General features: G+C 36.3%; 3 protein-coding genes and 1 pseudogene across 4 annotated transcripts; 3 read left to right on the plus strand and 1 right to left on the minus strand.

Moving 5' to 3' along the window:
- Positions 1-5,999: 5,999 nt before the first annotated feature.
- Positions 6,000-7,108, plus strand: LOC143468625 (veficolin-1-like). The gene is made up of 4 exons (XM_076965953.1): positions 6,000-6,176; positions 6,250-6,346; positions 6,563-6,834; positions 6,916-7,108. Exons 1-3 carry the CDS (start codon positions 6,000-6,002, stop codon positions 6,661-6,663), a joined length of 375 nt encoding a protein of 124 aa, XP_076822068.1. The 3' UTR covers positions 6,664-6,834; positions 6,916-7,108.
- Positions 6,765-7,169, plus strand: LOC143468629 (techylectin-5A pseudogene; annotated as a pseudogene).
- A 4,107-nt stretch (positions 7,170-11,276) lies between these two features.
- LOC143468826 (7-dehydrocholesterol reductase-like) lies at positions 11,277-15,800 on the plus strand. Its single transcript, XM_076966252.1, has 10 exons — positions 11,277-11,444; positions 11,526-11,704; positions 11,984-12,203; positions 12,484-12,606; positions 13,148-13,295; positions 13,423-13,557; positions 13,910-14,142; positions 14,460-14,610; positions 15,008-15,135; positions 15,399-15,800. Exons 2-10 carry the CDS (start codon positions 11,538-11,540, stop codon positions 15,582-15,584), a joined length of 1,491 nt encoding a protein of 496 aa, XP_076822367.1. The 5' UTR covers positions 11,277-11,444; positions 11,526-11,537; the 3' UTR covers positions 15,585-15,800.
- Positions 15,801-15,983: 183 nt separating this feature from the next.
- LOC143468825 (dnaJ homolog subfamily C member 10-like) lies at positions 15,984-24,173 on the minus strand. 2 transcript variants are annotated; one of them, XM_076966250.1, is made up of 19 exons: positions 23,910-24,173; positions 22,984-23,152; positions 22,605-22,655; positions 22,420-22,502; positions 22,135-22,269; positions 20,636-20,707; positions 20,305-20,457; positions 19,825-20,052; positions 19,461-19,568; positions 19,225-19,348; positions 18,938-19,077; positions 18,624-18,737; positions 18,301-18,402; positions 18,027-18,182; positions 17,669-17,868; positions 17,437-17,584; positions 16,986-17,141; positions 16,597-16,686; positions 15,984-16,457 (listed from the first exon to the last, which is right to left on the minus strand). In XM_076966250.1, exons 1-19 carry the CDS (start codon positions 24,084-24,086, stop codon positions 16,446-16,448), a joined length of 2,418 nt encoding a protein of 805 aa, XP_076822365.1. In that variant the 5' UTR covers positions 24,087-24,173; the 3' UTR covers positions 15,984-16,445. The 2 variants fall into 2 exon arrangements, with proteins under 2 accessions (XP_076822365.1, XP_076822366.1); XM_076966251.1 differs by lacking the exons at positions 22,135-22,269; positions 22,420-22,502; positions 22,605-22,655; positions 22,984-23,152; positions 23,910-24,173 and adding exons at positions 21,362-21,438; positions 21,545-21,868.

Consider the following 24,173-nt stretch of genomic DNA (forward strand, 5'->3'; position numbering starts at 1 on the left):
TATTTTAGTGATGATTTTATTCTATTATTGAGATAAAAATGTGTCTCTAATTACAAAAAAATGTAAATCGAAGTAAAAGATTTGTAAGTGATATTTATGTTGAAAAACGTCAGCATATTTAGCCTGAAAGTTGCTGTTTGTTTAACTGCCACGTTGTTCCTTTTTGCATTTTTTGCCATCGGCACATTTTAAATAGACTTCACGTTAAACTGGATTACGTACTTGAAATCACAGCCAATCAGGAATCAGTAACGAAAACGCCCTGTCTATGTACAGCTTCATTAACAAGAACTTATACGCAGAAGCTTTTCTGTGAAAAAACACCGCAGAAACGGTTAATCGATAAAAAGTATTCAGTCAGAAATGATGATGTCGTTAAAGGTATATACTAGAAACGTTTTTGACGTAAACGAGTCTGAATAGATCTGATTTGGTGAAACGAAAATGTTTAAATATTTGAAAGACCTACTTCTTCATCAAGTTGTATCGATAGCCATCGAAGGTCCTATTATATTGAGGATAGAACCTAACTTTAGGTTATAACTTTTTTTAGCAAACTTATTTCTATGGTTGCATTTGAAATTATCGTTGATACAAAACAAGGCTAAGACTTTGAGACATTATATTGCATAATGCTTTCAAAACTGATTTGCAACAATACAAGCTCTTTACCTTTTTTTACATGATGTTTGAAGCGGATTGTAATTTGTAACAAAATATTTCTGGGTTATTGTACCACAGTACACCTGCGGTTGGGTTACGAGAAAGTTTAATTCCTGCATTGCAGTCTCGTCAATCTTCAACAATGAAAATTGAAATGTGATTTCGATGGATTCATCGACCTTTATTTTGCTGTAATTCAGACGCACAATCACCAGTAACAAACATCATGCGGTTGTGTATGTCAAAATAAAGAGGGTTGGTGAAAATTTTAGGACCTGGTGTCAACTGCAAGCAGTCGCGCTTCACGTGAAAGAAGAACAAGCAACACATTCTCATGCAGTTGTGGATGTGCATCAAAGTCACACCTTAACGGCAGGAACGATTCTTCTGCAAGAGATGTCTGCTCAAACTTCTCTAAAGCAATATATTTCCCGTGTATGTCATGTCCATTCAAATGCGGTCATCTTACAGTCGGCTCCCAAAGCATATAAACAATTAAATATTTGTAAAATAGTTGCGGATTTTCAAACGTCATGTGAGTTAGCTTTAGCGTGGTTGATAGCGATGCTACTCGCTAAATGTTTTGCGGTTTGTCTTTTCTTGTAACAAAGCCCTTTGTAATTCGCCTAAAACTTTTATAAAATCCATATACCGTATATATGACCCAGGTACAACATAATGCACGAAAGATCACAGCCTCGTTTGCCTATACGGACAGAACATATTACAGTGGGTTTACTGTACGATGCGATATGGGCTATAGATAAATACACGCGGTCCTTGTCTGGTATATTAACGTAACAGAAAAAACGTCAAGGCAAAGTAAAAAGTTCAATGTCCAGGAACCGCTTACGGCTAGTCACTTCAGCTGAACTTTGAGCCTTATAAGTATACAAATAAGTCACTCTCGGAAAGAAAAAAAGCATTAATTTTGTTTTAACTTTCCGTAAAACTAAGCTGATCAAAACCTGGCCACAACTAAGCTGGTCACAACAGCATCCAACAATAGAATGATCCACGCAACTTCCAACAAGTCAATTAAGGGGTGGACTAATGCAAGAAGCATTTCTTGCTTCGGGGAGGAAAGGCCTAAATAAGGCATGTAATTATGGTGTATATAGCGCAAATGCAAAGTGAAACGTTGGATCAAAACTCTATGCACTAAGACCAAAAATTACTTTAGATCGTACAAACCGACCCTGATTTATTTCACTTTTTACACTGAGACTAAAGCATATGAAAAGAAACGTAGCCTTCGAGAGCAAAAACATAAACTTTGGGTATGCAATATGCCTATATAGTTCATACAGGCACACAACTACAGCACGCTACAAATACTCATGTCTAAAAGTGTATGACAAGCAAATAACTCCATGCGACACACACAACATCTATACTGTGAATATATAAAGTTGAACCAAAACATGCATACAGAAATACTAAAAACTTGTCCTTGTACAAGAAAATGGATAACTTAAGGTAGGATTTAAATTTGCAAACTATTTATCCAAGAAAAAATATAATTTGCTCTAACACTCCCATATCCTTGTCTATTTCGTATTCCCCTTTACCTGAAACACTTTTTTCGATGATAAAATCCTGAATGGCCTAATCCCTATAACAAAAGTATTTTCCTTGTCAGCGTTGCATAGATCTGGGGAGACAATCCACCAATTATATAGGATCCGGAAAACATTTTGGTGAGTTTTCAGGCTCAGTATTCCAGTAGAGTTAGAAGTTTAAAACACGTGTTTTCATAAAATTCGTGCTTGTGTGAAGACACATTTATCTGAAGCTCTAAATCAAATAGTTCATAACAAAACACTTCACAACTTGTGGCATGACGAGCGTGAAAATGTTGGTTCTCTATGCAGCTTGCAATGTTCAATTTTTAAACAAGTCAAACAGAGTCTAAGCTTATAGCGACCGTAACGTGCTATTCTCGATGTATTTTACGTTTGTAAATGACTTTAAACCTATGTGCTCCTGTAGTACAGTTGGCGAAGCGCAGTATCAGCCTACGATGTGTCTGATTTGCTTGTACAGTCGAATCCGCTTAATTCGGACACCGGATAATCCGGACAACCGCTTTATTCGGCCAAAATGCTCGGGAACGGAACAAAAGTAAAAATTGAACGTAAAAAAACTCCCGTTAATTCGGACAATTCTCCGCTTAATTCGGACACAGGTTTGCAATTCCTATCGTTACATCGTTAGGTTATGAAACAATAAACAGTACTTGGTTGGTTTTAACACAAGATGCGATTGCATTATGAGTGATTATGGTGAAACAATGACGATTCATGCGGTAACAATCGACAATGAACTCATATAAGGCCTTGCCAGCTTTATAGTCGCTTTTACTTCGGTACCATTGCGACCATCTTGTAGAACAGAATGGTACAGAAAAGTTTAGCAGAAAAAGTGAAATTGCTCACTAAACTAAACGAAGAAAAAAATGAAGACGCTTCCTTGACAGTTTGGCAGTTAGCTGCGTTGGTGGGGATATCAAAAAGTACTTTGCAAGATTGGCAGAAAAATGATGCAAATCTGCGTGAACAACGTGAAGAGACTATGCTTCGTGGACGAGGTTTAAAGAGGAAGCGGCTCAGAATGTGCGTTTTATGCGTACTCATTTACTCGTACTCTTGTGCGTTTTATGCAATCAGTGCCAATTACTGCAGTATAGCGCAGGTGCAATTCATTTATTACGCAACAATACAGTATTTTAAATGCGTTGTTTGCCTTTACGCATGACCATGAAACGAACAATTGATTTTCCGCTTAATACGGACAAAGCCGTTTCTCCGCTTAATTCGGCCAAAAGTGAGCGGAACCAAAGTGTTCGAATTAAGCGGAGTCGACTGTATTTATTTTTCATCTATTGTGGTTATTGTGTTGAAGTTGACGAGTATATATACATCTTTATCTGAAAGTAGTTTAGCGGTGTATGGTACAGCATCATAGCATATTTTCGTCAAACTTATATTTATCTCAATTCAGATTTTATGGCTGAAACAAAAAACTATTCAAAGTAATGCAGGCTTTTGCAAAACCTGCTTGCAATTATGAACAGGTTACCAGGCTATTCTAGTTGTGTAATTCACACGACAAACCTGTTTTTAGCAAATCTGTAGTTCTGAAAGGTTCTGATAAGTTTGCACAATACGTTGTCCTCAGAGCACAGTAAAAGTAAATGATATATCTAATGTCTAACGTAAAAGCTAGATTTAATAAAAGCCATATAGAAGCTTGTTTTTCAAACTGATCTTAAAATTGATAAAAACGGATTTTAAAACAATTCAATTTCGATGTTTTATGCAGTCTTGGTACTAAGTTTTTAAACCTGTTTAGACAAACACAATCTAGCTTTTGACTTTGTGCTGTTCGTTGCACTTTACATTGATTCTAAGTTATTTGTAAAAACAAAGACTATACATATATGTACAGGTAGAACTATAATAATTAAATCATTAGATGTTTATTCTTTTAGTGCATCTTATGCATAGCCTTCGATATCGTATGGTTTTTGCTGCAAAAATGTTCGACTAATAAGTCTACTTTGATTTGGGAGGTGGCAGAGTCATTGTCATGTCATAATAATCGCTGAAGTTCACTTGAGCAGTTTGTAAGGAACTGTTTAAACAATTGAAAAATTATTGTATAATTAAACACAAATAGTTCAAAGCTGTTTGCTGTCGCATTATGTTCACTTAATTTGTTGTTTGTTCAGAATTTTACGAAAACAAACTACAGCTTATGTTAGCAGCAACGATTTCAAAAAATTATTTTTTACAGAAAAACTGTATGTGCTGCCCTTTCTAACAAATGTTTTTCCAAAATGAATATTTCCGTGGGGATTATTTTTCCGCTCCATTCAGTACTATACGCTTACAGAATTGCATTATACAGTATCACATAAAAAAACGGTTTTCGTCTTGGACTATTGTGAAACAAATGCAAAAAGATTTGTATGGCTGTACGCTAAGGAAAAACCATTCAAGTAACATTTGGTTATAAAAGGTAGAAGATTCTTGTAAAAACATCAAATCAAGATACGAGGGCTTCGTATCGTGTCTAACCTATTCACAAGAAGGAAACACTTTTGCTTGCCTCGAAGAACACCAGATGAGAGTTTTTGCCTTAGTTTATTTGATGCTTGGAGCTGTGGCGAGCGCTGATGGACAAGATTTTTATTTCATTTATTGACCAGTATGTCTAGTTGTTGTTTAAAATTCCACAAAGATACCTGTCGCTTATAATTTCCGCTTTTATTAAATTGATTTCATTTTGCAGATTGCGGTGGAAGTCTTTTAACGCCTATTGGTTCAGTTTAGTACTTCGCAACACCGAGTGCGAAAGGAGGATAAAAACTAGAAGAAATGCAAAAATAGTTATAAAGTTTGAAGATTTCGAAACGAAAAAAGGAAACGACTATGTAGAGGTGCGAAACGACTATGTAGAGGTGCGATGTTTTGTATCAAAATTGCTGCAAGCTTGTTTATAAAATACTGTATATCTTGTGAACGATTACGTCACGAGTCATGAGTTGTTTTGAAAATGCTGAAATTTTATTTTCGGGATCTTGCAGTTCAGTTGTTGACCGGGTTTGAATTGTCCTTGATGACATCAGATAAATTACCTCGCTTGAACTGGTGTGCCACATATAAATACCGAAGTAATGTTTACAATCTTCCCTTTTTACCGTTTCCACTTGTTACCAATTTATGACAAATATTTGTTTGTTTGTGTATTACTTGTGTGAAGTATTACACAACATACATATCTGTCATAAAGACCGGCTTCACTGGCGGCTGTTGTTACAGGATGAGCGAGGACGATTGAAGATGACAACTTGCTTTGCTTCTGCTTCGATGATATGAGTTTTCATTCCTCAAACGGCGTGACTATGCTGTTAGTTGCTTAAATTCTGTCTATGCATATTACCAAATGATAAAGTTCCCATTTTTATTTATTATTAGACACAAAGGCTTTCACCTTCGGGCAAAGCTTACTGAATGTTACATTGCGCTTGGTAACAAGTGACAAAGGTAAAAAGGAAAGATTGTAAACATTATATCGGTATTTATATGTGGCACACCAGTTCAAGCGAGGTTATTTATCTGACGTCATCAAAGACAATTCAAACCCGGTCAACAACTGAATTGCAAGATCCCAAAAATAAAATTTCAGCATTTTGAAAACAACTCATGACTCGTGACGTAATCGTCACAATCTATACATATATTCGCGATATAATAAGCAGTATGCTTCTCCAATCACAGTTTAAACTACTACTACAAGTTTATGACTATTTTATTAATATTTTTATTAATATGATTATAAATATTACAGACTATATAAATTATGTTATAGATGGCCCAGCGAAGTCTTGCCAAGATATCCTTGCGGCTGGTTACACAGAGAGTGGGGTATACCCGATCTTCCCCGTCGATATTCCTGAAGGATTGCGAATTTACTGTGACATGGAAACTGACGGTGGTGGATGGATGGTAACTTATTTTCAGTATACTCGTGAGTTTTGGTACATTTGTACTTGCTGGAAATAACTGTTTCTGTTTAAAGGTTTTTCAAAGAAGAATGGATGGGTCAGTGGACTTTAGACGTAACTGGCAAGCTTACGTCGAGGGATTCGGTCAGCTTGAAGGAGAATTTTGGTTAGGTAATACTTGAAAATCATAAATCAATCTATTTAGAAATATGTTTTACGATAAAAGACCCCACACTTAGATTTTGTAAATAATAAGTGTTTCTTAGAAGTCTTAGCCACATACAATGCACTGAAACGATTACAAACAGCAATGAATTTCTAGAACTTGAATCAAGGTAAATATTTCAACAACTAACGTCAGGAAAATGATTGCAACATTTTTATTAGGATTGGACAAATTAAACCGATTGTTTGGAAACTTTGTGACCGAACTTAGAGTGGATCTTGAAGATTTTGAAAACAACAAGCGATTTGCAAAATACGAGTAATATGTTATGTAATTAATGACAATTCATTGTGCTAGTGTTCATTTTCGGATCTTCATTTATAAATTCACATATATTTAATTTGGGGTAAATTTTTCCACAAAATGTTCACTGTTCCTTCGGCTGATACCGACTATCAACTTATGGTGAGCGGCTACGCCGATGGAGATGCGGGTGCGTTTGTAACTGAAACTGAAGTTTGCTTCTTGTCCTGCAAGATATCCGCAATAATAGTTACCTTGTTGTCCAATTTAGGTGACGGCATGGGCCCTCTATCTGGAATGAAGTTTTCCACCATTGATAGAAGAAATGACATCGCTAAAAATACTCACTGCAGTGATCGTTATAACGGCGGGTGGTGGTACAAAGCATGTTACGCCGGTGCCAGCAACCTGAATGGAAAATATCTTCGAGGTGCCCATAACAACGAAGGAGGTGTAGATTGGCTTCCGTGGCGTGTTAATTATTCTCTAAAGTTCGTTGAAATGAAGATCCGCTACGGTAGATGAGAATTTCTGTCAAAGCGAATAAGTAAATAATCTGATCCACCAAAACAACGGTTAAACCTGTTTTATACCTCAAGCTTTAGCTAATAATTAACCTGTGCGAGCCTGACTGTATACATAGTACAAGTGACATGTATACACTTATACACAACTTTATTACCGGTAGTAACAATTATATTGTGACCTATCACCTATCGATATACTATAATAACAATGTGAGTTGGAGTTGTTGGTGTATCTATTGCCTAGCAATGGTTATGTAGACCAGTATTCTTTTTAAGCTATTTTGCAAAACAAAATAAGACAGTGCTTACATGCTTTTAATTAAACCTTGTTGTTGATTTCGTCGCATTTATTTGAACGCATAAATTTGCACAGTATCAGCAGAATTTGAGCAATAAGTGCATTTTTAAACATATATAGCTATTTTTCATGGAAATGTCTTGCCACCTGTAATTTAATTGAAAACATCCAGTAGACAAAAATGCTCAAAAGGAATTGAACGCTAAAGATAACTAATAAGCAAACTAAGGGACCGAGATCCTCATTTTCCTGATTCCTTAGTTCCACATCGCCATCAGCGAAAAGTGAAAACTTGTAGAAGATAAACAAGCAATGTAAAAAAAGACATCGGAAACGTATAGTTGGGTGGAGGGAGGCTAAAACGAAATACGTAAAATTGCACCCTTCAGCAATAATCAGGAGATATACTGAAAGTAGATAAAAATTTTTAGTAAATTTGTCGTTTATATCTGAGGCGCTAAGCGTGATTTTTATACAAAATTCACGATGCGTACTTGCTAACTAATTGCTCACGAAAGGGAAATTGTGGTATAGTTAAGTAGTTTTCTTATATATAATGGAAGGTTAATACAACCGTTAATTGCGCCCTATTGAATAACCTAATTGCAGACAAAATTGAATATGAATATTTTTGGAAACTGAATACGATCAAATAAACTCGTCACCGTTTAGATATGGAGAAAAGTCAAAACTATAGTATTATACCGTATAAGAGTGGTTCACACGTTTGTAAAAATAAAAAGCTTGTATCACAAATTAATTATCAAGCATATCCACTATTTTTAGTGAGATTTAGCCAACTCAATCATGAATATATGGCAAATTTTTATTGACTTAAAAACTCCAAAAAATTACCTTTATTGACCTGGAAAAAGCCTGACTAAATAGTTTAACGTTTTAGAGTATTTGTATTAAAAAGAATACAGAGTTGACAAAAATGTACACTGTACAAATAAACAATCTATCTTAACACCTGAAATGATAACCTGCATTGCGCTGTACTCGTATCCTTCCAGTGCGGTGACTACTTCCAACTGCCTCCTAGCGCTCTGTGTGCAGCGTGAGACGTCGGGCTTTTGTGACGTTATAATTGGTCGCAAATTCGTCTTGAATTTAGAGTGGCCTAACGCCAACCTTCACAGATATATATGTATCGACAAAGAAATGACGAATATCCAGAGTCGTAAGTCATCAAACTCGAATGGCAAGTCGATTCTTTTGGTTAATAAGTCTCGAGTCAAGTCTAGACGATTAATATTCAAATCCAAGCCAAACAGCAACCAAAAACACCCTTTCCATCAACCACAAACTTTTAGGATTATTACAAAATTTGCTTCATTTGGTTGCAAAGTACGCATTCGTGGACAAATATAATCATTTTAAGTTACACTTTAATGTATACGGACTCAAGAATAGAGATTCGTTTTACTTTTGTGCTGAAACGTAAAACAGTCAAAAAGACCTGACTCGAGTCAAGTCGAGTCATTTTTGTACTTTCTTAGAAAGAAACTCGAGTCGAAACCCGAGTCTTCGAAAAAAGTGACACGAGTCGAGTCACTGACTTGAGTTATTACGACTCTGCGAGTATCATTTCGATATAAGGTTTGGTGATGACAATACAACCCTAACAATTTCTTTAACTTTTATGTTAGAAGTAATTCAGTAGAACTGGAAGTGTGTTGGTTCCATGTTAGCATGATGCTGGTCAATCACTCTTTTTCTAACATGTCAGAAAGGTTGAAGTAGAAGCGAAAATAAAAGGCAAAGTCTGATAAACCACTAATTGGAGCTAAGCTTAGCTGTGCGGATATAAAGGACATATAACTTTGAATGAAATAATATTGATTGTGATAATAATACTGTATTGATGTTTAAAAATTGAGACTAAGTTCTAAATATCAAAACCAGCTGTTTTTTAAAAAGTCATGTTTTCTAAAGTAGCATCATTTTCATTAGACCAAAACGTTGGCAAATGAGATGCAAATTCATGTCACTTCACAGACAAAATTGGCTAGGAAGCTGCAACTGCTGACTGGTAAACATAACGGATTATCTTGATATGCTCTGTATACAACCGACATACACTTGACGTGGCAATAATATTTTGGCACAAAAGGGTGCGAGCAACGATAACGGAATACTCCAGTCAAGGCATTTAGCATTGCGACGGCAAAGACTGAAAACGTGAAATCAGTTCATTACACGAGGTTTCAAAAGCTTCTATGGTATTACCCCTTCTTGCTGTTTTCTATCCACCAGTGAATAGGCATTTTTACAATACGACAACAAAGCAATAAAGCAGCATGACTTTTTATTTTATAGTTGTCTAAATAAACTCAAAACTATGAGAGAAATCTGCCCGTGATGCGGTTCCTAAAGGCACCAACATGTAGTGGTCACGTGATTCATTGATTATGTAATGATCGATCGTGACGTAACCCTAAAAAGATAGCGTGACTTAAAATGTTTGCAGTAGTCGAATAGAATTTTGAAAGCTTGACTTGTGGGACACAGTTTCTGAGATTTCCCAGTGCCACCTAGTATTTCAGTCTTACTGCATAACTACTTTGCAAGTAACTTTATACTAACTCTAACATCTTACAGTAACATGATTTTGTAATCTGATCACAAAGTTGAACAAAACGCTGTTTCTAAAGCGAGTTACATTGGCAAAAACAAGTCGTTAAGATTTTCGTAAAATAACAGGTTTTCTCGTTACTACATTTTTCATGCTGAAAGACATTGTCAAAGAGGCTGATGCTAAGCTGATGATGACAAAAAATGTAGCGATGATTATTATAAGCTGAAAATTTTGACTTATCTCTTTTTAATCTTGCAACATCTCTGAGTTTTGTCTGAAGCAGATATTTGCTGTTCGGTCGCAATTACGTAATCGATGAGCTCATAAGAGAATGCAACAACAAAAATGAGCAAAGATATCGATTTGTAATTCAGATTTGTTCAAGTCGCTTTGAGCAGACACATAAAGATAAGATAGGCAGTTAGGTTAGGAGAATGCGTATGCAAAAAGTTGATTTGAGTTATTTAGGGTTTTATTAGAGTTAGATTTAGATTAGAAGGTAAACTTAAGTTAGGTTTAGCTTGCTATTTTAAAACATTTGAGTTAGGTTAACAGGAAACTGTAAAAATAGCTTCGAACGGACGAGTTTTTTCCAGTAAAATAGTGGCAGCCTTTAAAACATACGTGTTCACGTTTTTGCGTCGTTTGCATAACGCAACTGAACGTTGAATCATAATCGTGTGTTTTAGCAATGAAAAATCCAACTACAGTAATTACAAAAGATTCCGGTCGCTTCGATTTAATTCCCACTTAGCTAAAGCCTACATAAGTAGACGACCGATTGTAAACCGCATGTGTTGGTGCTTAAAATTAATTTCAGCCCCCTTGATCGTAAGCCGTAGGCTACATCATTGTACGGTGTGAGCCGCATTGGAATATTAGGTGCAGTAAGCCTCTGCAATATACTACTTATTTTCTGCGACAACACCATAGATATGAGAAAAACAAAGCAGAAAGAGAGTTTTGTTGAAAGAGTGTGGCCAACAAAATAAAGCTTCAGATAAATTTTCAGTTTAATAAAAAAAAACGTAAGTGGTCCACGACTGGAAGGCACAAAACCGATGACAAGCTTTCAAACGAATGAATACGTTAATTCTACATGCGCTTATAGTAGGCAAGATGTTTATTGCTTGTCGCATTCCAGCACATCAAAATGCACTTCCCATTCGTCCATTTGCTATGCGTACGTCAGTTAGCGAGAGACATAGATACGTTGGCAATTTATGGCTACAAACGTACAAAGTTGTTTGAAAGCAAGCCCTAGCCAACGTGAACGTTGAAGCATTTGAAGTGGTTGTTAGCGGCAGCTGTATTTTGCAAACAGTCGTTCAAGATTGCACTTGTGCAGGTTCGCGTAACAGCGTTTAAAAGGGCGAACGTGGCGTGATCGTAAGGTGATGTAAGGTTGACTGCAGTTTAGAAACTAGTTACCGTGTATCAAGTAAATTTGAACCAATGTATATGCTGTTTGCTAGGTACCAAATAACATGCATAGCTCAGACACAATTGTTAATGGAAATGGGAAAGTAAATGGGCATGGATTAAGGTGGCGGCAGAATGACAGTCACAACAACGGCTTCACGAAGGAAAGTAATGGAGTGCCAAGAAGAAATGGAAAATCTCATTTTGGCAATACCCAGTGGGGCAGAGCCTGGTAAGTTAAGTCAGAGGAAAATGGTAATTATGTAGCCACAAGACATCGTTTCTTATCAGTAGCATCGGAATAAGGCGTTTTGGCGCCGAAAAAACTTATAATTTTAGACCATACGCTCCCTTTAAAGTAACGGTTAATTACTAATTTTTAGTTAAAACCTGCGATTAAAATTTTTGGCGCATAGGTAATAACTACTTCGAGTCGCTATAATAAATATATATATAGTCATTAAGTGCTTGGAATTGGGTTAAACTGTATTCCGATTCCGACCATTCGCAGGAGCGTGGACTTCAGAACATTGTTGGGATGTATGTTTGTTTTATTTGGCTGTCCGCTTTTTCCGATGTTCTTTCATATTTCCTGCACTCGGCACGATTGCAGTCTGCTGCATACGTTTACAGCTGTCTTCGACAATCTCAACGTGACGACTTTCCTCTCGGTTATTCCCCAAATTTCAGTACAGACTGGAATTATTTATGCTTCTTGGGTCGCGTGGCAGGTTGGTGAAAACGAGACAAAACTATGTCGATTGTAGCTTTAATTTAAAACCATGACTCATGTACCTGAGTCATCAAACAGCCAACCGCAGGCAACGTGTGAAAGTTATTTATTTATGCCAACATCATTACAGCATGTGAAGTCGCCGGAATTTCATGAGCTTTATGATACGGTGTCATACCAGTTTAGTCGCATACTTCTTTGAGCTAATGGAGATGCTAATGACACGGGCACAGCACACTTAAAGCAAAGCAAACGTTAAACATATTAATCATTTTAAGGTTATATTATCTTTACTTCCCGATGTTCTTCATTACGTCATACCTGGGTACAAAGGGGGCTGGCAAAAGGGCGCAGTTACTCCGGCTGGAAATGTTGACGATTACAACATCAACGGGCTCCAGGTAAACAATTAGTCATAGCTTGCTCTGTTAAGACTACAAAACAGCTTGAACCGAACTTTAATTTGGATTAGAAAGGTGATTGTGAAATAATCACTGGTTTTTCCTTTATCTCGAGCACAAACGATGGCGTGTTACAAGCGTTGCATAATGCAGATGCCTTTAAATTAGTGTTTAATGCACGGCTCACATGTCAGCGCCTGATGCGGTCGTAGCATAAATATTTCATAAACCGCTAGCAAACCAATCACGTATCATGCTCACCATTTTCGAAGAAATGGTGAGCATGATGCGTTGGCTTTTATGCAGCCAGTAGGCTATATGCTAACAGCGAATTCACTGGTACTGTATTCCATTGGCTTAGTATTGCGTAACACGCTAGGCAAAAATGATTTTCGATTTCAAGCTACAATAAATAGCATGTCTCCAGTCGACCGCTTTCAGCCAGCAATCGGTCTAACTTCAGTCTGAAAAATGGCATTCTTTACTTCTGAATATTCTGCTTTTTGTTAATGACGATCACGCTGTTACTTGTTTTCTTTAGGCCTGGCTTCTTACTCACCTTTTGTGGTTTCTGAACGCTTTTAAGTGGAGAATCTTTTCTCCTTCAATAGTATTTCACAATATGGGAGCCTTCATGATCTTTGCAAACATTTTTGGTTATTCGTTAGCCGTATTCTCTTTTGTGAAAGGTAAGCTATGCGTATGAAGCATTGTAACGAAATGTTTGCTTTATGCTAATTCTTTTCTTATCGGTGTTAAGACCGTCATTTTTAACTTTGTGGATCTTTGCTGAAATTTGGTCTTTTATTTTCACAGGCCATCTTTTTCCATCTTGTGCCGATGATTGCAAATTCAGCGGCAGTTTTATTTACGACTTTACTATGGGCATCGAATTTAACCCAAGAATTGGCAAAATCTTTGACTTCAAATTATTTTGCAACGGCAGACCAGGTACAAACCACAAGGATGCCTTTGAACAAAGATTCTGTCCTGATTTATGAAAACGGATTGACAGAAATCCCAAGATCGGATTACCGGAATCAGACTGTCAAATACATCGCAAAGTAGTTTTGCAAGCACTATGTGGTTTAATTAAGCGCGAGTAAATTTTGGACGAAAACATTCAGCATGCCACACATGCATTCGCATAGCGATATGCTCATTAGGAAATTCATGTGAATGATACCAGTAATTTTCAACACGTTCGGCTACAAATTTAACTAGAATTCTTGTCCGACATAGAATGCTTTTATTACGATAACTTCAGCATGTTTGTGAACTTAAATTTACGTTTTTGTGTCAGGCATAGTTTGTTGGACTATTATCAACCTCTCGTTTGCTTGGTACCAGAAAGAAACCTACGGTTTTGTGAGCGATTCTATGATATTGTTGAACATGTTACAAGCAATATACGTTCTTGATTTTTTCTGGAACGAAGCGTGGTACTTGAAAACCATCGACATCTGTCACGACCATTTCGGCTTCTATTTGGCGTGGGGTGATTTTGTGTGGCTACCATTTATGTACACGCTGCAGGTAACGTATTTTGCCTCCTATGGGCCAAAGTAATTAGCCACACAGTGGACTGTAATTATAGTCTTATAGATAAAGTCCTGTAATGTTATTTTGATATGTTTTGTCGCATGAGTCTAGTGTGTATGCAAATGTTGTGTGTGACCAGGGCGTTATTTTATCTGCAAGTAAAAATATGTGATTTTGATCATTAACAATAATTGCTGACGTCTGTTTGTGTTAAGCTTATTACCGTTTCTGTCAGCAATAGGTCATACATTATTTTAGAATGCTCTACTTGTCATTGATTAGCCAAAATTAAGCCTGCTTTTATGTTTCAGGGTCTCTACTTGGCTTATTACCCAGTACAACTTGGTACAGTTAAGTGTGCGCTTATCTTACTGCTAGGTCTTGTTGGATACTTTATTTTTCGCTCGACCAACTACCAGAAGGACCGGTTCAGGGCGAACCCAGAAGGTTGTGTTATATGGGGTGAGTACGGTATCATAATAAGGGCAACTACAGTTTTATCGTGTAGCAAATTCCAAAGCCACAACGTCATCAGGCGTGTAAAATCATCGCTCAACGTTGAAGAGGCTTATGTAAGATTTTCAATAGAGCGTTTTCCTTAGGGAAAAAGTGATGTGCTGACACTCTTGGCATTTCCTGTAAATCCTTATGTTTATGTTTTCCTTTGAAACAAAAACAAAATGAAGTGCACTGAAACCTCTTTTTAAAATCTATGTTAACCCGGCATTGTTTAATTGGCGAAAAGAACATAGCAACTAGGCCGAAAATCCACCAAAACGTGAAGCGAAAGCTTAACAAAACCAAAATTTTTCAAAGAATGAGCCAAGCCCTCTTTATACTGTTTCAACATTTTGCGCAGGAAAGAAAGCTCAGTACATCAAGTGCAGTTACGTGTCAGCCGACGGACGATGTCATCAGAGTTCTTTGCTGACGTCGGGTTGGTGGGGGGTAGCCCGCCATATGAATTACACCGGGGATTTAATGGGGGTAAGTTTTTGATGTTTGAAGTGTAAATTCTGTCGAGTTCAAAATGACTCCGGATTTTGAAAACTTAATTCAGGGTCAATTGCTGAACCTAGGAATTTTTTTACTTTTTATTATGATGAATTAAAGTTTACTTCTTGTTGCACTGATACATAATAGTATCTTTGAATTTGTAAGTAAAACTATTGACGGATTATTCGGGTTTAGCGCTAGAAATAATTAGCTGATAACCAGTAACAACGCTAAAATACACAGTTTATTTTCAGTCATTGGCATATTGCCTGTGCTGCGGGGTGGGACATATCCTGCCGTATTTTTACATGATCTTCATGACAGTGTTACTAGTTCATAGGATCTATCGTGACGAGCATCGATGCCAGGCTAAGTACGGCGAGCACTGGCAAAAATACGTGGCCAAGGTGTCTTACCGGCTTGTGCCAGGTCTATATTAGGCATAAATGGAGTGCATTGAGCTTATCTTGAATATACATTATAGCAATGCTTAGACGCAATTTAAATTCAGTGTTGTCTTCATTTTGTTCGTATGTTTAGGCAATGATAGTTTTTGTTTTGTAGCTACCTATAAAATTGATGTCCGAACGGTAGACTTCCTTTACCGTAATTTTAACAACAGTTTTATGTCGAATAAATAAAAGTTTACACCTTAACGACTGGAGTGCTAGCCTTACTGCAGTGTGAATTTTGCTATTTTATTAGCCTATATATTGGGTTAATACTGTTCAGCCAACATCTATTAACATAACAATAAAACACTCAGGTTTGTTACGTCTGAATCTAGTGAAGCGTTTTGTTCTTATGCCTGAAGTCAGAAACAAGAGGAACACGCAGTGTCGCACAAGGCATCATAGATTTGGCGAAACCGTCTACACATTGTACAGAAAGTTTTTTCGACGCAGATAATGCACATAGCCCAACACTAACCAACATTACCGTAAAAACGAACATATTCTACAGCAGAGACGAACAAATGATTCACCGCAGAGTGTGAAAACGTGAGTTCAAAACAACATTGCAACTTTCAACCTGCTACCCACAATTTTTTGATAATATGGAACAACACGGATTATGAAACGTCAACAAAGAAAAATTACCTAAATGCAAAAAAATAAAAACTCTTTTGTGTAAGCACTTTGGTGTTGTCGTATAGAACAACAGAAACACTTGTCGGCCGGAGAAAATTGCTTGTTGTTTTCTTAACTAAGGTAACTTCATATTGCTTCATACGACGTGCAAAATCTTTACTAAAATCCATTGCATCAATGGGTGTCAATACAAAAGAGGCATAGAAGTTGTTATAACTCGTCCTGTTAAAAAAGAGTTGGCAGCAATCAGTGAATTCAGCACCCAAACTGGTCCACCTACCCAATTTGCTCATAACTTGCTGGCTGTGAAGCACAAACGTAGGCACAGCTAACTGCTAAAAGAATACGCTAAATAACAAACCTTGTGCTTCTTTGATTTTGTTTTCTTTTTTGCTTCGTCGGGATACGCGTCCATGTAGGAATCCACGATCCTTGTAATCGCCTCCGGCTCCTTTTATTACAGAAAAGAGATTTGAGAGTTTGCCGCAAACATTGTGGAGTTAAATAAAAATACATTCACGAAATGCGACAGAATATTTCTGTGTTTGTTAAGAACAATAACCATGACTGGTTGTGTAGCGTGAAATGTTTCGATTATAGAATGTAAGTTGAGAATGAGAGTTTGTCCGAGGTCTTGATAAGTCAAACTTTTGACTTGTTATGTTTTCGTCAAAACTGAGTCGATTAAGAGTTTGTTAAAAAAAATGCTGATCTGGTTCATATGAATAAGAAATATAAAGAGCAAATTACTTGAGAATCGATTTGTTTTTTCGCAGGCCTCTTTTTATTGGGTGACTTTGGTGGGTAAAAGAACACGGTGGGATAGGCATGGACACCCGCCCTACTGCAAACTGAAGGAAGTTGCTGACAGTTCACCTTCCCGAACTTTACTCTTCCCTTGAACCTCTGAATGAACAATGAGAAGAGATAAACCAGGGTTTTCATTTTTTTAAATCAGCTTAAAAATCGTTACTAAAAGAGCAAGCACTTTTTGGTCTGTTTTCATTCAATCGTTTTATTTTTCGTCAAAAGTGTGGTGGGATTGAAAAATCAAGCCAGTTGCTACTATCACGCGCCAATGAACGGAAAAAAGTGACGCAGCCGAAAAGGCTTAAAATGTGCTCAAAAATAATTAAGGTAATAATTGCTGGTAACACCACTAGACCCATAAAAGATTGCCACTGAAATTTTTCCATCTTACCATTGAGGTTAACACAAACTTTGGTGCGAAGGCATGACAGTGACCACACCAGGGCGCATAGAAATCTAACAACCATGCACTTTCATCCGAAGGCAAACCATCCGTAAAATCTTTAGGTTTCATATCGACGACATCATTGGGAACGAAACTAGAAAGACAGCTTCAACTTGCAAAAGTGTGGGTTTCAAAATAACGCAAGAGATTTTAGATCAAACAAAAGTTAACGACATACTTGAGCGCCCATCCCGCTAAGGCACTAGCATGCCTGTTCCAATCGTCATAGACACTGTAAAGAGGTTTGGAGTTTACATGCTTCTTGGCTGGAAAGAGACGAATCTCAGGATATCCATCGACCATCTGTCGTTTGCAGAACTGATTGTGGTTTCCTTTTGCGCAGTCGATGGCTCCCACATGTACAATCCCTGATAACATCTGCAAAGAAAAGCAATGGAATGAGCTGAAACTGAAAAAGCTGCAGGTTTGTTTGGTAAGAAACAAATTCAAAGATGTTTAATCAAGGTCTTAATGACGGTAATGAAAGCTTAAAATACTAAATTAAGTATTTATCAAAATAAAACAATGACGCCAACTTTTGCCATTCTTCTCCACTCTGGCATCAATTGACGACACGGACCACACCAGTTGGCATAGAAATCAACTATCCACGTAATACCAGGTTCGCGATTCTGTACCATTGCTTCAAATGTTTTCGGAGTTAAGTGTTCATAAGGCGGACTAACAAGGTCCTGCAGATTTACATAAAATATGCTTGTTGTAGAGCAATGTGCTCACTGGGTAATTCTATACGAATTTATTACATAATAAATTGCAATTGGTATTTCTAGCACGGCCTAGGCCTCATACCTGAACAAACTGTAAGATTCCATGAGAATTGTGGTTACCCGTATACTCTGTGATCTTTGATTGGTTAAATAACTTCGTGGTTGGATACGAATTGATTCCAAACTGCAAAGCCGATACATTACAATGACTGGAAACTACACACTAAACTTTTGTACAAATTTTAATTCATAGATAAATGCTGTAATAACACATTATTGCTCCATTATATTACGATGCTAGTGACTTAACATCAAACATATGTGTTAACACAGTAACATAACATCGAATTCTGTAGTAGATTTCCAGCAAATCTGAGTTTTCTTGTCTTGTCAACTCTGAATTACCTCACTGCAAATTTCCTTAAACATTGTGCAGTCAACCGTACCAAAGCTGATGTCATTAAGGTTGTTAGAAGCTTTTCGGAGCTCGGGAAGAAGTGCTCGACATGGTGGACACCACTGCAAAAAAAAAATTTCTCTCAATATCTATGGAACATTTTCGTGATTTCCAAGCAAAATGTTCCGGAAGATATTCTATGGGAATGTTTGAGCAGTTCTTGGAGCATTGCAGAAGTAGAATCGCCAAGGCAATATATCACCAGTACAGCAAATATGATCTATGGCGATAGTATTCCTGCCATTTCTCACAAAGCACTCACAGGCGCGAAGAAGTCGACAAACCAAAGCCGATTGCTATCTGCCATCACACCATCGTTGAAGTAACTCGGATTCAAAGTTAAAACACGGGCTGTAGAGCTTTCCTGAGCAAAAGAGCTCAACTCGGCGGTGTTGGGACGACCTGATGAAAATAAAAATACTTGGAAACCAAAGTGTACAGTGCACATTATTTGTACAGTGTACATTTACAACATTAGACATTACTTTATTTGAAGAAAGAGCTTTATGTCATGTGGTATCGTTTTATGATTAACTTCCTTCTTTTTACCGTGAAAGACTTCAAAATTATCCAGACCCTTTCCTTTAAAAACAATACTGGCGTCTTGGGTCAAATGTAGTTTATCTTTGCACCAACTTCCTTCTTGGCACTTCACTTTGGCGACTGTTATACTCTGTATGAAGTAAACGTTGGCAAAATAAATGCACCTACAAGTTCAATGACTACGCTTAACTCTATTACAACTTGTGTCAGTGCATTTTTGTGAAGTCAGCCGAAGCACTCACATGTTCCTTTAAAAGCGCTGGTAATTTCTTAAGGCTTGTTTCCTTTTCATCAACTTCATCATTTGAAAACTGGGCAAAAATTAGTGCTCGTTTCTTCTGCACTATGGCCTACATAACATCAGAAAACTTTTCACAACCAGCTACACAGTTATTTGAGCATAGTGAGCAATAATTAAAAGCCTAAAAAATAATGTAAATTTAACCTAAACCTTTATCACAACTGCTCAGTCTACACAGTTGACATCAACTTCAATTTATGTGAAAGACAAAATTACTTTATCAAACAGAGTTAAACATATAACCGCTGGGAAATATGAAATTGCAAACCATCTATGATATCACACAAATTTTCACTGCTAGGGACCTGTAGCTTAGCAGTTGAAAACTCAGGAATGCCAGGAACCAACTTGTTCATAAACTCTGCGTGGATCTCTCGGGCGTCAAGAGAATCGAAATGATGCATTTGATTGTGCTCATCAGGGAAAGCTCCAGTTGGGTAATAATAGACACCCAGTTTTTCAGTGATGTTTGCTCGCTTACACAATTCCTCTGAAGTTTCACAATCCACGGAGCCAACATATGCTAGGCCATTCTATAGTTTGATAAATTGAAATTTCACTTCTTTTATAGTATAAAAGTAACAAAAACAGTGACGTTTAAACAATTTAACTGAGGAAATTGTGGTAATAAAAGATGCTATCTGATCCAAGACTCTTAATGCAGACATTGTTTCATCAAACCATTGAAGATTTGAAAACCTTAAGGCTGAGAAAGTTTTATTTAAAATTATTTCTGATAACATCAATTCTCACAAGACTAAAATTACTGAATGAGCAAAAATCACCATCAATCCTGCCAATTTCCTCTTGGTGGTTCTTGAAGGGCAATCCCCTTCCATGTCATCATCAGAAGCTTCGCCGCAGAAGGAAATAACCCAAGGAAGAGCTCCATGCTTCTTCAGCTCCTCATCAAGGTTTCCATCCCACAAGTCAACTACCTGAATCGCACAAGATTGATGAATGAATTTTAATTACTACAGGTGTGTATAAAATTACAAAAGCATTACAAATTATATCACTAAATAAAAATCAGTACTAATTTACTATATATAAAAATGTAGAAGTATTACAAATCTATTATCATTAATGTGACAATCATGAACACAAAATACTGACCTCAATGTTTACGTGCTTCATGACAAAGCGAATAAGATCTTTCTTGCTTCTGTCACCTTGGTACTTGATTGGCTAGGCAAATATAATTACAATGATTTAATATCATGCTTATCAATAAATCCATGAGTAGAAGGAAAAAGTGTTACAAGTAATTAACTTATAGAAGTAAACGTTTCATTTTATATCATCGAATTTTTAGTTTTTCAGCTAAACTTCAAAATACAAATCTATTTACAATACATACACTAAATTGGCATCAATATTTACTGAAAAATGTCATATCATCTATCTAAATTTGCATTAAAACTGCTAAAAATAAAAAAATCATGACACTTCAAACAGTGCATAATACAAGAAATGTTAGGGTGAATACACAATGATATTGAGATAAGCAAAGCAAGCTAATAGAAGCACCACAATGGCTTTCTACACAAGTTTGCAATAAAGCAAATGCAAAGAGAATTTTCAACGTTAGCATATTGACCTGCTTGTACAATATTTTCCTATTAATCACTTAACCAAAGCCTTTGTCAAGAAAGGACTTAAGTAACGTTTTATAGAATAAATTTCTAGCACACCTGGTATCAAACATCAACGAAATTAAACTTATTAAAAAGAGTTTTTTCGTTTTTTTGCTATTTTACTGCCCAGTTTTAATCTACACACTATCAGTGGACCCATCACCATATAGTGGTATCACCCAGTTCGGAAAAACTTTTATTTTACCTCTGTATTTGCTTTTATGATCATTAGATTGGGGAAATACCGAATATTTCTCTTCAAGCATAAAAACCTGTTTCGTCCTAAGAACACGAAGTTTCATTGTTTAGCATGTATGAATAAAGTATCAGTGCAAATTAGTAGCTAAAATTAGTAGAGTTAAAAGATAAAGTTATGAGAATCAAAGACCTGAGCACTCGACAGCGGCAATGTTGATAACACCAGAAATTTCTTGAGCAAATTCTCTCCACTTATGAACATGCAAATTAAAATTAAAAGTAAACATGCAAAACACAAAAACATGCAAGATAATATATTTTCAATTAAAATATTAGGAAGATTCGAAGTACTTGGGGCATATCTTCTCTCATCATAAACCTCAGCCAAAAACTTGTCTAAAGTAATCTTCATTAAGAAGTACGCTAACAGCTTGCTAATACACAGTTAACAGTGATTCATTCCACTTTGCTAACTATTTTGTGCTTGCTACATGGTGTAATCACCAATTTACAGACCACACATTTCTGTTATCCAAGATAGAATGGCCAGACAGATATCTTTAACGAACTGAAGTAGAAAACTTTATTTCTTCAACTTTCTAGTCTGTAATCTTTTGTTATAAAAATCTGTCTATTTACCAGAAGCATGCTTCACTGCAGTAAGTCAATGTTCATTGAAACAAAATTTCAGCAAAAGCCATGCTTGAAAATCCAACTCATAAAGTTTTTAAGTCCATGCAACATGCAGGTGTCAGCAATACATGTTGTCTTGTGTCTCACCTTCCTATTTTTGACAAATATAACCAAAGATGGGTAACTGTAAATGCCATTTTGATTGCACACCCATCGGTTGTCATGGCAATTTACAGCCCCGATATTAATGGCCCCACTAAATTCCTCCGCAAACTTTCTCCACTGCATAATGAGCAAATATGATAATTCATTTTAAACTTTGTAATAAACATATTTATAACATGATGGATTTAAATTCACAAATTATAAACATTATGCTTTAAAGAATAAGCAAAATATTATCCAAGTCCAGTTAATATTTCGTTCACATACCGTTGGAGCCAGTTCATGGCAGTGCGAACATCTGGGAGAATAAAAATTAACAAACCAAGCCTCTCCAGAGTTAACTGCTGCATCTATAACATTATGCAAATACAGAAAACTTATTAGCAGTGGAAACGTTTAAAGTGGTTTGGATTTATTAGAACAGATTAGATGACATTAATCGTTATTCCCACCGAAATCTCCTCCGTCAAGTGTAACCACTTCAGGATCATCGTCATATATACCTATAAGAAAAATAAGATATTAATCATTAATACTTAGAAAAGTGCGTTAACTATATTTTTACCATTTTTCTTACAAATAAAAGCAAAATACTACTTAACAAACCATTTACTCTATGTGTACATTGCTATTGTATTGAGTATTGACAGTTGGCAATCAACTTTCTATGACTCAAATAATCTCAAAATAATATCTATTATTCATGATATTTGGCAAACAAATCCAGTTAGCAAAATTCACAACCTAAATTTGTGGCTAAACCAGCAATTATTTATTCACAAAACTCTTAAGACAGCCATGGAACCATAAAAGCAAATCAGCATGTCTTACCAAACTCGTCTCTGTAGTAACTATAACTTTCATAACGACCACCACCAGGATGGTCTTCCTTGAGACCCTCCTCTCCATATTTATCGTATTTCTTCCTCATGTCTTCATCTTTCAAAACTTCATAAATATGATTGATTTGGACGAAGTTGTCATGGGCATTGGGATCATTCTGAAAGTGCACAGATAGACAGTTGTAAGCTAAAAGGCGAAAAGGAAATTGTGAACAAAAAGCACTGGTGCTTATATGTAATACAGTAGAATCCCAGAAAATTGACCATCTACAGGACAGCAGTCAATTGATTATGTTAGCAGAGCGGTGGCATTAAGTGGAGTGTGTACAAGAACTTAAATATAACATTTGTTTACATGAGTCGCTGTTTATATGAAACACTGTGTAATATGCATTCAATACATGATAAGTAATAAGTGCTGTTATGCAATACAACTACCAACAATTAAAATGGATTATCGGTATAGCCTATACAGTATATATGGTAACAGAGCAAAATCAACAATGAAGATTTCATGGATGTCTTTAAATTACTGAATCAAAAGTTTTACGTCAAACGTTAAATCTTTGTCAAATTTACCAAGTCAAATCTTAAGCCCTTAGTGTGTGGTCACAAGTCAAGTCCTTTCATTATATTTAATCAAAAATGTCGAGTCTACCTCAGGGCTAACAAATAGACTTTCTATAACGACTAACAAATATTTATCATGTCATTATCGGATTAAAACAGTCAACTTGTCAACAAGAAAACCCATTTTCAAGTTATATTGAAGTTAATTTATTCGTATGCTTAATTCAAGACCAGTTGCAAGTCAAGTAATTCAAGTAAGACACAAGACCAAGTCAATTAACTTGAGTCCACATCTTGGAAAAATTAAGCTAATATCAGAATTTAATATCAACAGTTAATACGTACAGTGTTTTTGTCCGGATGCAGTTTTAAGGCTAACTTCTTGAAAGCTTTTCTTATTTCTTTCAATGAAGCATCTTTGCTGATACCAAGTGTTTGGTAGTAATCTTCCTCGGCAAAAATTTGTGTTAGCTGCCAAGATGCAACAGAGAGCATAAAACACAGTTTTAAAAACCGTGTCATTATTGCAATGATTAACTTCAAATTCCAATATTCACCTCCTTAATAAATTATACTGTTTTAATCTTGTTTGTCCTGCAAAACATTTGC

Source organism: Clavelina lepadiformis, chromosome 8 (assembly GCF_947623445.1).
Source record: "Clavelina lepadiformis chromosome 8, kaClaLepa1.1, whole genome shotgun sequence".
Classification (NCBI taxonomy): Eukaryota; Metazoa; Chordata; class Ascidiacea; order Aplousobranchia; family Clavelinidae; genus Clavelina; species Clavelina lepadiformis.